At 39.7% G+C, this 12,219-nt stretch overlaps 1 protein-coding gene across 1 annotated transcript in view; it reads right to left on the bottom strand.

Moving 5' to 3' along the window:
- Positions 1–9,293, bottom strand: part of MYLK3 (myosin light chain kinase 3) — a 33,491-nt gene extending 24,198 nt beyond the window's left edge. The window contains exon 1 of the mRNA XM_030471044.1: positions 8,527–9,293. Within this exon, the coding sequence (XP_030326904.1) occupies positions 8,527–8,619 (93 nt within the window). The 5' untranslated portion in view covers positions 8,620–9,293. The remainder of the gene's footprint in view (positions 1–8,526) is intronic.
- Between the last annotated feature and the right edge of the window lie 2,926 nt (positions 9,294–12,219).

The raw sequence follows: 12,219 nt of genomic DNA, 5'->3' as shown, positions 1-12,219 counted from the left end.
TTTCTACTTGTTTCTTCCAGGTAACAAAAAAGCCAAGCACCATGATCTGGAGCATGCTGGCAACTGCCTCCATTCCATAAAGAAATGAACTGAAATGAACTTCTTGGATATCTTTAAAATCTCCAAGGTATTAAGTATCCCGGGAGTGCCAGAGAAAAGGAACACAAACCCTGGAGAACCAGAACTACAAGTGACCTTGAACCAATGATGCCAAAGAGACTTCTATTCTCAAGGGGGAAATGAGAGTTTATTCCTCTTTGGCTTCAATCCCATGCACACTCTCACAGTCACAAAAGAGAGATGTCAGAAAACAAGAGAAAAATTCACATTCAACACAAGGAATTGATGATACGGCAGTTCAGTTCTGATCCCTCCTTCCTAGCTGTGACACAAAGGAAGGAAAAAACCAAAGATTTGCGGTGAATAGAAAAGTAAAAAGAAAAAAAATAATTTAAAAAATCTACAGCATTTGCTAATGTACTAAACAAGAAATGTCAGAGAGGTTAAAGCCAGCTGCTCAAATGGATCATCTCATTAGATTATTGCATTGCTTCCAACAACACAGTAAAACTGGAGATGGCTGAAAATATGTAGGTAAGTGAAAAAATAACCTTTTATATGGCCTAAACAAAGTCAAAGCTTAATAGAAAACTTGGGGGCTTTGGGAGAAGTTTGCAGTGACTGCAGTGCACAAAGTTCTAAGAAGATGAAGAACTCTATGTGGTAAAACATCAGGAGCTTACACAAAGAAAAAAACCAAACAGCAGATAAGCTCAGAACAATCTGGCTGCACCTGCTGAACACTACTCAGGCAAAAAGTATCTTTTACATATTTAGAAAACAGCTATCAACTTTTTCAAGTTACACTGGAAATCTACTAGTTGCTGCAGCTCATTAACATGAGCTTCTTAGTTTTCCCTCAGCAAATGAAAGGGTAACTAGACTTCTTCAGGGTACCTAAACTTTTGAAAAATTAAGCCCTACACCACTGAGTAATTTCTCATGAACAGCATGATTCCTAGACACAGAAAAGGTAATAAATCATGTCCACAGAGTAATGGTGCAGCTACAGAACGATTCTCATGAGAAATGGCAAGCACTGAAATGGACACTGGCTGTAATTTAGACGAATAACTTCCAACAGCAAGATATGCCATACAGTCTGGATAAGTCTATCCAGTCCAATAGCTGGGTCTCCTGCTGAGATCAGATCTTACTAGGCACTGGCCCACGCCTGCTTTAGAAGGCCGAGAACCTGACATTGGACACATCACTCATTTCGGCCTTGGCTGAAACCTACCTGCACAGTAAAAGGGTTTATAAAGCATTCTCAGTCTCCCCAACTGACCCTGGCATGATACATTTCAATATTGCCTACCTCATACAGCACATTACTGTAGTACCAGATCATCTCAATCTTAACAATCACTATATAAACTTTTTCCCCCTTTTTTCTATATATTTAATGACAGAAAACTTAAACCCAGTAAGTTACAAAACACTCCTGCAAGTCCTGACTTCTTCCTACCCTTCTATTTTATTCTTTTCCAAACAGCTGATTCTAAGGATAATGCTCCCAGGCAGTGGCACTGAGCTAAGGATAGGTTAACGAATCTGAGATCATGCGTAGTACTGTAATGCATCTCTGTCAAGCAGCTGACAGCAGATAGCTGAACAGATCAATTGACATTTCATTTACATCAAAGTGATGAGATTTCTAGATAACACTGTTTACCATTTGTCCACATGGCTTAACAAGAACGTTTAAGTCCTTCCTCCAGGTTACTTCGCCTCTCAGGAGGCCAAGAGAGCACTTGTTGCCCATTCACGTTCATTCACTCAACCCCAAGTCTGTTACCCACAGAAACTACATTAAGAAGGTGTCCCAATACTTTTAATTTCAATTCTTTCAAACTTTTTTTTTTTTTTTTTTAACCCAAGTACCCTCCTGCTCCTCCACAGCCTCCAACAAAGACTCCTCTGGAAACTGAACAGAAAAATCATTTTGCTCATTCTGCTTTCCCTGAAATTCAGTGATCTTTTAACTAATGCAGTAAGTTCCTTGTAAAGCCTGCTGATTTCAACAGTCAGCCACAAAACCTACCCTTGGATTCAAGAAGCTCCAGCTCCTCATTTACAAGATGATTTCTCACTACTACTAGGAGCTCAGCAGAGAACACTAAGGCACCTTTTACACCTGCCAAAAGTTCTTGTGTCTATGGCAGTTTGCTCAGGTACAAGGAATTTGTAAGTCAGTTGCGATCTGCCATAACATAGAAGAGTAGCTTTGGCTGTATCATAATGCTAATAGGAATAAAATCAGTAAAATCAAATTCTGTCACTGAAGTGATGCAATAGGCCTCTCAGTATAAATATATACAGAACAGATCTGTCGGAGAAGGAAGGGATATTTCCAATAAGGCCACTTTTCAGAAAACCCCCAAACCTTACATAATCCAAAGTTTGCTCCAAAACACACTCGAACTAGCACAATTGTCCTTGCTGACTTGAAACGGGACTGGCTTCAAACCAAACGCTTCATAAAAGGCTCTCCCGTGCCAGCAACATGCTTTTGTTTAAGAAGACAAAAATACCAAAGTGCTCTGTGCTTTGTGCTGTCTTGTTCCCTTCCTGCTTCAGAAAATCTTTCCAGCTTCAAGTTTGAAAAATCACCACAAAAATGAGCACGCAGAGCTGTACTAATGTGTTCATTTGTAACCATTGTTTCCAATTTAACCCTTCTGAATACCACAAATGACAACTGCTGTAAGACTATATTTGACCTTTTTCTTTGCTCCTCCACTTATGTTTCCAAAGTTAAAAGGCAATAACACCGTTCCTCCAGCTACCCTTCTACCCTTTGCAGTCACTGACTGAAATACGATCAGCTTGAGTACAATTTTGCACTGCATTGATTCAAGTGTTTGAAAGGTAAAACATACAAGCAACTCAAATCACAGCAGTCTGCACTGGAATTAAGGAAGTGTTCGTGGACAGTCACACGAGGAGCAGCCTCCAGCTACTCATATGCACTGTTGGAAACTTTTCCAAGTAATTGCAAAATCAGTAACTGCCACCATTTCAGGCCTTGTGCAAGCTGGAGTCTCAGTTATTGATTTTTATTTTCCCCTCACGTTTCCAATGGACAGTTTCCGTTGCAGCACAACAAATACGAAGTACTGTGCTCACTGTTCCTTGCTAGTAACAGTCTTTGGAGGAACATAAAAAAATTTAAAAAAACCCCCCATTGTTAAGTAAGAATATTCCTTGACATTACTATTCCCCACTAACAACCAGAACCCTTTATTAAGGAAATTCTAGATCAAGTAAATAGTCATCTATCCTACAATGAACCCTGTTATGTGCTATGATCACCTGCTGATTTAGATCTCTGACATTTTGCTTTGATGTCATTCACAAACACAGGAATAACTTCAACCGTTCAGGCTTAGTCTCAACACAAACTCTCCTTTGAAAAGGATTCAGAGTAAAAGAGTTTGTGTACAAGAGCTGGTGGGTTTGCAAACTCATCAGTAATCAAACACTCAGAGAAGCCACTTGCACTCCTTTAGGTGAATGTTAAAATATCTGGCGAAAAACTGCATCCACTTCATATGTGCAAAAGATCTCCAGCTAAATTTATAATGGTTTTCATCAAGTTGGAAGAAAGATACAGGAATCAAATAAAAGAATGTCATCTCCAGAAAAGCTTGTCTAAAAGAAAATTGTACCACATGCCAGTGGAATTGCAGAAAGCAGCTAAAAACAGGCGCAAAGCTTTCCAGAACAAGGAATGATAAGGCAATTTTTAAAAGTTTATCTCTCTAAAGCAGATAGTTTAAGAACAGTTGGGTGTGAATTAGAAGCCTTGTATTAGAGCCCCAATGGCACGACTAAGCACAGTGATCCATTTTTCCATCTGAAGTTGGTATCTTAGCACAAATCTCTAGTAAAAACAGAAATCCAGAGGATGTTTGGTGCAGCCATTTCCACTCACAGCACAGGTGGTAACTCCTAGTGCTTCTCTGCAAAGCTTCTATCAGAACTCAGAAGTTTTGCTTCTGAACCACCTTGCTACCTTAAATCAACAGCCAAAAGACTCCAGAGTGATAATTTTAAACAACCATAATGAAGGTTCTCTGCACCCAGAAAAAGCTCCAAAATTAAAAATACAAAACCATCAATTTTGCAATTCTGCTATTAGAGGAGTGATAAATTAATCTCCAGGAGCACTGTAGAGACAGCTGTAGTATAAACCCAGATACACTGATTATCAGCACTAGACTAAAAAAACCCAGCATCAAGTCCTGGCACAGTAAAGCAAAAATCACTCAGAGAAAAGTAAGCAAATAACACTGTTGATAAAAGAGGCAGGATATAAATGGTTTGGATTTCATGTCAGGTGATATCAGGGGTATTTTGTCACTAAAGGCTAGTAAGGCAGTGCGAGCCACACATCGAGTAACAGTACATCAAGATCTTCTGAGTGTGAGAAAGTAGGAGAGTAGTTAAAATGCTGGGCTGAATGCTGGAAAAGACTGCAGAAATATTCTGCAGAGGTGAGCAAGTTACACTTGGCAAGAATCTCTACATACAGTCCATGAAAATGAGGGAATGAAGAGCTCCCTGGCTCTTGTTCAGCCACAGAAGCGGGGACAGGAAAACTTAGCAAAATTTCTCTAAAATGAATCTAGTGAAGAATATATCTTATAAAATTCTGCATTGACCATCACCCACTGAAAAGTGCACTGAAAGAAGCTCAATGCCCCCAGCAGTGAGTGGCAGCTCTCTACCTGGCCTACCAAGACAATCCCTGAAAGCCATGGTAAAAACTTTCTCACAGAACAGGATAACCCAGTCAGCCATTTAGCAACTTGCACCAATATTTTCAGGCCTTAAAACTGATAATTCTGTATAAAGCAAACCCAGGAACAAGGTCAGTCCATGATCAAATCTGTCGCAAACTGTTCTCTTTTTACAGCAAGAGAAGTCAAAGAAGCAGCAATTCAAGCTGTACCAATTCTTTAAAGAGATGCTGAGAATTAATCAGGACCCTGAAGCTGAAGCTCCCCACACTGGGCTTCTGAGGGACTTCACCTGGAACTGGGGAACAGGAACCTACCAAGAAAATACCCAGAACAAAGCTATTTATAGAAAAGAGGCATTCTTTTTTAATTCTGCCCAGCCCCAGACAATGCCACTGAGCATGCAATGAGAGTGCTGGTAGGAATCAGGTCCCTGAAAAGAAGCATTCAGGACCTAAGTCAGAGGCATACGTAAGTAAGTTGGATGAGCCAGAAAGCACATGTACTGCTCAAGCCTGAAACCAAAATGAGGACACAAATAAGAGTGAAAGGTGAGCCACAAATATAGAAGACAACAGGAGGAGGACCTGCTAGCTCTTGCTATCACAACTTAGCCTTGGGAGAAGGTGTAAACAAACCTGTTTGTAATGTCAGAGACTATATATAGTTTACTATTCTAGTTTCTGGGATATGAACTGTCTGAAAGGATACTCAACAGAATATATTTAGACTGCAAACCACTATACACTGGTGCAAAATATAAAGCAGAGCATATGACATCTTTCTCTTGAGTTCTCACAAAGCCTGGGAAGACAATATTAACAATTAAGATGCTCAGAAATTTTCCAGTCATGTATTTTTATTAAAAATCCCAATCCTTTAAAATGGCTTACTACTTCCCTTGATCTATTTTTTTATTTTTCAGGCTTTCTGCCTTTCTGCTAGCTCTCCGGAGCAGCCTGCTCTTAGCTCTGGACCCACAGATGGCAGTTTGGGCCTCTGCAGTACGCAGCCTGCCCCAGAGCCTGGGATCCCAGATCTGTCTGCTGAGTAGAGGAGTGAATCCCCAGTTAACATCAAAGCTGTTCAGCTCATGGGAAAGAAAAGCTTGAAGGAAACATAGGCAACTTGGTCTTCAGGCACATGTTAGAACAGTTCTATCACTGCCTTTCCTAACAAAGAGTCCAATTAATATGAAAAACAAAAAATACCTCTTGTGTAGGTTGAAGTATGAACTACACCATTCACAGAACATCTGAGCAGTAACACAAACTTCCAAGAAACTTGTAAAAATGCTCAGGCCACTGTTTACAGAGCTGCCTAGTGTTAGGAGTCCTCCCATAACACCAGGATCAGCTGAGCTGGCCACTTATGTGAGTACAAGCAACCAGATCATCAAGTACTATACCAGAAAGAGACTGTGGTCAAAAAATATGCAAACAACAGGTTCCACATTGCAACCACTGACATCAGAAGTGTATATACGCATCAGCTCCTGCTGGAACAGGCTCAAACCCACCTTACAGGCTGCCATTCCACATGGGAGAAGGGAGCTCTCACTAGGGTTAATATTAAACTTGCAGATTAGACCAATTCTCATCAACTTTAGTAAGAACTGCACACATGGTCCAAGACACTATTTATCATTATATGCTTCTCTGCTGGTCTTACCCTGCAAAAGCATCCTTCCCTTTATGATGTTCCATGAATTTCAATGCTAACTTTGTGAATAAAACAAAGAAAGATTTTCCAAGACATTAATGTAACAGATGTGGCAAACTGGCCAGAGTGATGCAATCCAATGCAAGACATCCAAAACAAAGTTATTTTTGATTCTTAGCTCACTGAGGACTAGGAAAGCCAATAAATCAAACTAAACCTAAGATAGCTTTTACCTGTGGACGACCTTAACGTGTTGTCAGAAGAGAAGTAGCATTATTACTAGTTTTACAGCAAGGGTAATTGAAGCAATGAGTACAAAAGAATTACTCAGTCACCCAGCAGATCAATTACAGAGAAACAAGATAACTCTGAATCTCATTATAGCTTTCATATTACTACAAAATACTAACTCTGATCTCACAAAGCCAAGCCGTAGAATACCATGTAGACAGATAACTGAGACATGACTAGGGGAAAAAAAACAAAACAAAACACCACGTAAGAAAACCCTGTCTCATTTGCTAAAGCCACCTTCTGTAGTCCTTCCTGCAATATCCTTCATTTGCGCACCTCCAGCAAAAAGCAAAAGAGCTTATTTTTTGCAAAACAGCAAAAAAGCCTATTTCAGGCTTTAATCTGGCATTAATATCTTTAACAAAAAGCTGAACATCAACAATTTAAAAACATCATTATCTGTTCAGCACAAACAACAGTTGAGTAGTATATTAAAATTAATAGACCAAAACGGTTTTCTGCTATGTTGCCATAAATAGACAATAAATCATGTCGCCACAGGGGTATGAAATGTATCTAGTCTTCTGAGCCATTCTGTTTCTTATGTAATAAATGGTTACAAAAAAATAATATTGTACTCTTGGCTATATTTAAATCCAGTACATGACATGACATTAGATGAATTTAAGACTTTTGAACAATATCCTGCTTCTTGAAATTAGTAGAAATTTTGTCCTTTTCTTCAGCTGGGCCAGAATTGGGTTTATTACTGTTGGTTTAGTTCATATACTCCACTGGCCCTTTAAAGGATAAAGATGACTACAAATATAAACTATTATTGAAGAAAACACATAAGGAAATACTTTATTCAAGATTTTGAAAGAGAATGGTCTTAAAACCCGTGACAATCTGATCCACTCTCATTCAAAATACAATTCCTACTTTTTTTTATTTTTTTATTACTTGAACGCTATTATATCCACATGGCATTCTTTTTAAGATTGCTTAAGTCCATTTTCTGTTTCTGTCTTTTCAGCAACTCAAGAAGTAGCCAAATGCAAACAGACCAAAGAAAAGAGAAATTGCATTTCCCCAGACTTCCTACCACTGTAGCAGCTGAAACTTAACTCCAAACATATGTTTAAAACATGGTGTGGTTTGACGAATAGCTTACAGTGGTAGAAAAGCAGATTCCTATTTCTGTTCCACCAGTGACATCTCTATGTCTCTCTCCTCTTACACAGTTGGTGGTCTGTTGATCCGTGGTTAAGCTTTCAGACCCACTCTCATTCTGTTTTCCTCAGACCCTTGCACAATGGGGTTCTAATCTCACAACTTTAATTCCTAGCCCAGAGCACGTTTTAGGTGCTGACTGCCTGCTGCTCTAGTCAATCGCACTGCTTTTGCCAGAAATCAAACGGCTTATGCAGAATTTGGCTCCTTATTAAATCAGCTCAACCGTTCATTTTCTTAAAACTCTCAGACATATGACGACTAAAGTAAAAAGTTGTAACAATCAACCTCCACATAATTCGAATGGCAGTCTGGCATCCTATACTACAAATACACCACTTAGAATAGAAGTTTTAATGCGCCAAGGCTCTCACAAAAATAAATTTCTTTACAAAGGCAAAGCCTTCCCTCATCATTTCAGAAACACCTCTGACATCGGCAGGTGCTTTGCAAGCCAAGAGACTGCTCAACCTGGCCAAGAATGTCAGACACATATAGCTCTTTACAAAAGGCACAGAAACCAAAACTGCGCCATCTAGAAAACTTCTACTTCCTAACTAGACTCACAACAAAACACTAAGGAGTCCCTTACCGTAAATCTCTTTATGTAATCAGAAACACAAAATCTTCCCATGCTCAAACGAAGGGATCTGTGCAGGGAAGATTCTTGATATAAAGTTCCCATCCTGTTTGGCTTGTACGGTGGTCACCCAGGTACCCTGCAGCCTTTTACTGAGGAAAACTGCACAGCCTCCCTGGATCTTGCTAGAATTCTGCTTGTGTGATAAACCAGGCGTTTCATCTTATCTAACACTGCACCAGGAATTTCAATAATTTCACTTCCTTATCAGCAGTACTAAGCTCTATCTTTATCCCAGCAGCTCACTTCCTGAATTAGTGATAACAGCTACTGTAAGGCACGGAAATAATGGGAGACAACAGCCAAGCCTCTTGAGTCACTAAGAGTCCCTTCTTTGCATTTCTTTGTTCCTTTGCTTATTTTTGCTCAGTTTAAGTTTGCTTCAGCTGTAACTTAAGGACAGCACGTTTGCTTCAGCCAAGCACTAACAAGACTGTCGTTCATTTGACTGTTCTTTTTTTCAGTGACACTGACTACTGCTGCAGGATGTTTGCCTTAACGTAACATGATTATTATCCATGTAAGCATTTCTTTTATTTCCAATTTCTTCAGCACAGGAATAGAGGGACCAAAAGAATGAACAGAAAAGGACAAATATTCATCCTCCATCAGAAGTCACATACCTATTTATGCCTTCAAGTACTGTTTCTACAGTCTGATGCAATGCACACTGAGCTATTTACTTCAGTTTGTAATACCTTTCAATCAAACAGAAGTCCTCACACAAGCGTATGCTCCTATGAAGTCCATCCAGCAGTTCACAAGTATGCCTACATTTAGAATCTTTTAATTTTTTTCTACCTACACAGATTAATAGGCAGACATAATGCGTGTAAATAATGCATTTGGTCCTCAAGTAATGAATTCCTTTTTATTTTGCCCCGTGTAAAATACATATCATCTTTGAGTTCTTACTTAAAAGATTATGTCAGAGGAGTACAAATATACAAAAACAAGAGATACCAAGATGCTGGATGACCTAAGAAGGAAACCAAGTTCTGGAGACGTAGAAGCAAATCTGCTTTCAGTTTTCATCTGTGCTGTGCATTCCTTTCCCACTCTGCCAACAAGCTGCAGTAGAATTAGCTCTGTTTGATTACTAGCTACAACTGATCTAACATTAACTTGAACCACATCAGGTACGGGTATACAAAATGACAGCCACTCACTATGGACCAGAGGCCTCTGAGCAGATGGACAAGCACCTCCGACAGCAGTATGTGGGCTAAGCATGGGCCATGTCTTCACTGCATAAATCAAAACCAAAGTGTGTTTCACCACAGGATGAGTGCACATCCACTCTACCCTAAAATAATCAAGGAAGCAATGGAGGTAAAATACTGTACCTTTATCATTATGATCTAAGAGATGTCAAGTCCAGACGTGTGGGTATAGATCTGGCTAGCCCTCTCACAGTGAAAATGAGTGCTTTGTTTCCACTTGGATTTGTACAGCAAGATAACTAATATGCTGTTAAAAAAAACAAAAAACAAAACAATGTCCGTACAGACAAAACCAGTGAGTTAAGGTGAATGAGGACCTCTTGCAGGGCAAAAGCCACGGAGGAGATGGCCATGCTTGCTGTGCTGCAAGTATTTTCTACTGCCTGGCATGGAATGTTTTTCAGGCCATTCACCAAACAAGTGAAAAGGCTGCAGGTGGCCTGTGGTACAGGGGGATTTGACAGTAGCTCATAGAGGTGAGAGAGCTCTACCAAGAGGTTAGTAGTCTAACGTCCTGATAAAGGGATACAGGCCATCTGAGACTGCCCGAGACATTACACATACACCTCCACAAACGTGAGGCCAGCCTCAACTGCCAGACTTCTGCCTAATTTCTGACTCCATCTCTGTGCCTTGGCTTTTCAACTGTAAATGAGTTAAACTCTCCCCAGCCCACAGAACATTTTCAGAGCCTTACAATCTATTATTACTATTCCCTCTTTTAAAAGGCAAACCCAGTCTATAAATTCTAGATCAAACTGTCCCAAAAATTTTAAGACACATCCGCTAGCTCCATAGAGCGGTGCAGGAAAACTGGTGTCTCCCAAGCATTAAGCAGTGAGACTGCTGCTGAGCTATTTTGCCTGGACAGGGTAAAACACTTGGATGCTGTGTGGCAGCAGCTCCAGCAGTATTCCTGGAATTTGCACAAGGAACACTATCCAGCCACTCTCAGTGGGAGAGAAGACTATCCACACGAGCATCAAGCTCTTGAACACAGCCATAAGCTTTTATTAACATGTAACTATTGTATGAATTAGAGACCTCTAGTCCAGATCCTATGAAAACACCAAATGCTACTCCTATTCAAAAGGTGTAGTACTTAACAAATGAGTCAGGAGATACTTGTTTTCCCTCCCTGAGTCTGGGTATTTTTAATACATTTGTGACTTACTCCAATAGCACAAATAATTATGTTGTTACTCCAGGTTGAATAAAGAGACTCTATTGCTTAATGTGGCAGCAGAGGCATGTACACCATGTAAGCACCATGCTACAGGGAAAAGCTTGTGTGACAAAGAGAATCCTTTAGGAAATTTGGCAAGCACTCCAGAACAAGCAATGCTCAGCCTGCGACCTTCCATTATCAGAAATAAATACAGAACTGTAGTGTCAGACAACACCTTCCTGCAGTATTTTCATTAATTAGTACTAAGAAAATAATTATTATGACTATGAGCTTCACTGACTTTGCTTTTTCTCTATTTTAGCTTCTGAGAAAAATAAAATTGCAGCTTTTCTCTCCCCCACTTTACTTTTGTATCTTTTAATGCCCATTCTGGACTGTTTTCAGAAGAGTATTAAAAGCAACAGATCAGTAGCAACTATATAACATCCAATCCACAACAAGGAAATAGTCCCCCTTCCACAAAGTTAAACGTATTGCTGTGGATAGAAAACAGGCAATGGACACGGGACTACATTTTCTTTAGTACCAGAGAAAAGCCTATTGGATTTTACATACAAGTCAAAACAGTGTTTGGTGCCTTCCCCTAAAATACTAAGAGCTAGAGGCAACAAAAGTGCTCCCTTTGAGTAGAGGTATCCAGTACAGGCTTTGAAGATGTCACAGAACATTATTTACTTAGATAGTAAATGCAAAGGTTTTCCAAAAATCATGCAGGTTAACACCCAACAAATTATATGAAGATCAAGTTTATTACTTCAGCTTTTAGAGAAACTCTTTGAATCTGCTATGCTTAAACTCCAAAACTCCTCTTTCAAACCAACAGACGTGTTTAACAGCTAGATCAGTGCATTCAAAGACCAAGAAAATGAAAAAGGTAATATTAAGAGGCTAGCCATTATTACTAGCTTCCCCAGCCCGCTGCTGACAGATATGCCAAGTCCTGCACTATTTAGTGCAGAAAATTATTATAGCAGGGCTATATGAAGGGCAGAGCAAAATGAAGGGACTCAGCATTTTTGGGGAGACCTCTCTCATCTCCCAGCATCAGCCTCTGTGAATTGGGAGGAGGTGCATTCCACAAGCACATTCCATTCTCAGAGAATTTATAATCTAAACAACATTCCTTAGCTGAAATTGTTAATACAGAGAATTAACATTCCTGAGAATAAGTAAGGAGAAGCTTTAGTCCCTTGGCACTTTTCTTTCAAACACACTTAAAAGTTAATAAATTAC

Source organism: Strigops habroptila, chromosome Z, assembly GCF_004027225.2.
Source record: "Strigops habroptila isolate Jane chromosome Z, bStrHab1.2.pri, whole genome shotgun sequence".
Classification (NCBI taxonomy): domain Eukaryota; kingdom Metazoa; phylum Chordata; class Aves; order Psittaciformes; family Psittacidae; genus Strigops; species Strigops habroptila.
This window is presented reverse-complemented; position numbering and strand designations above follow the sequence as displayed.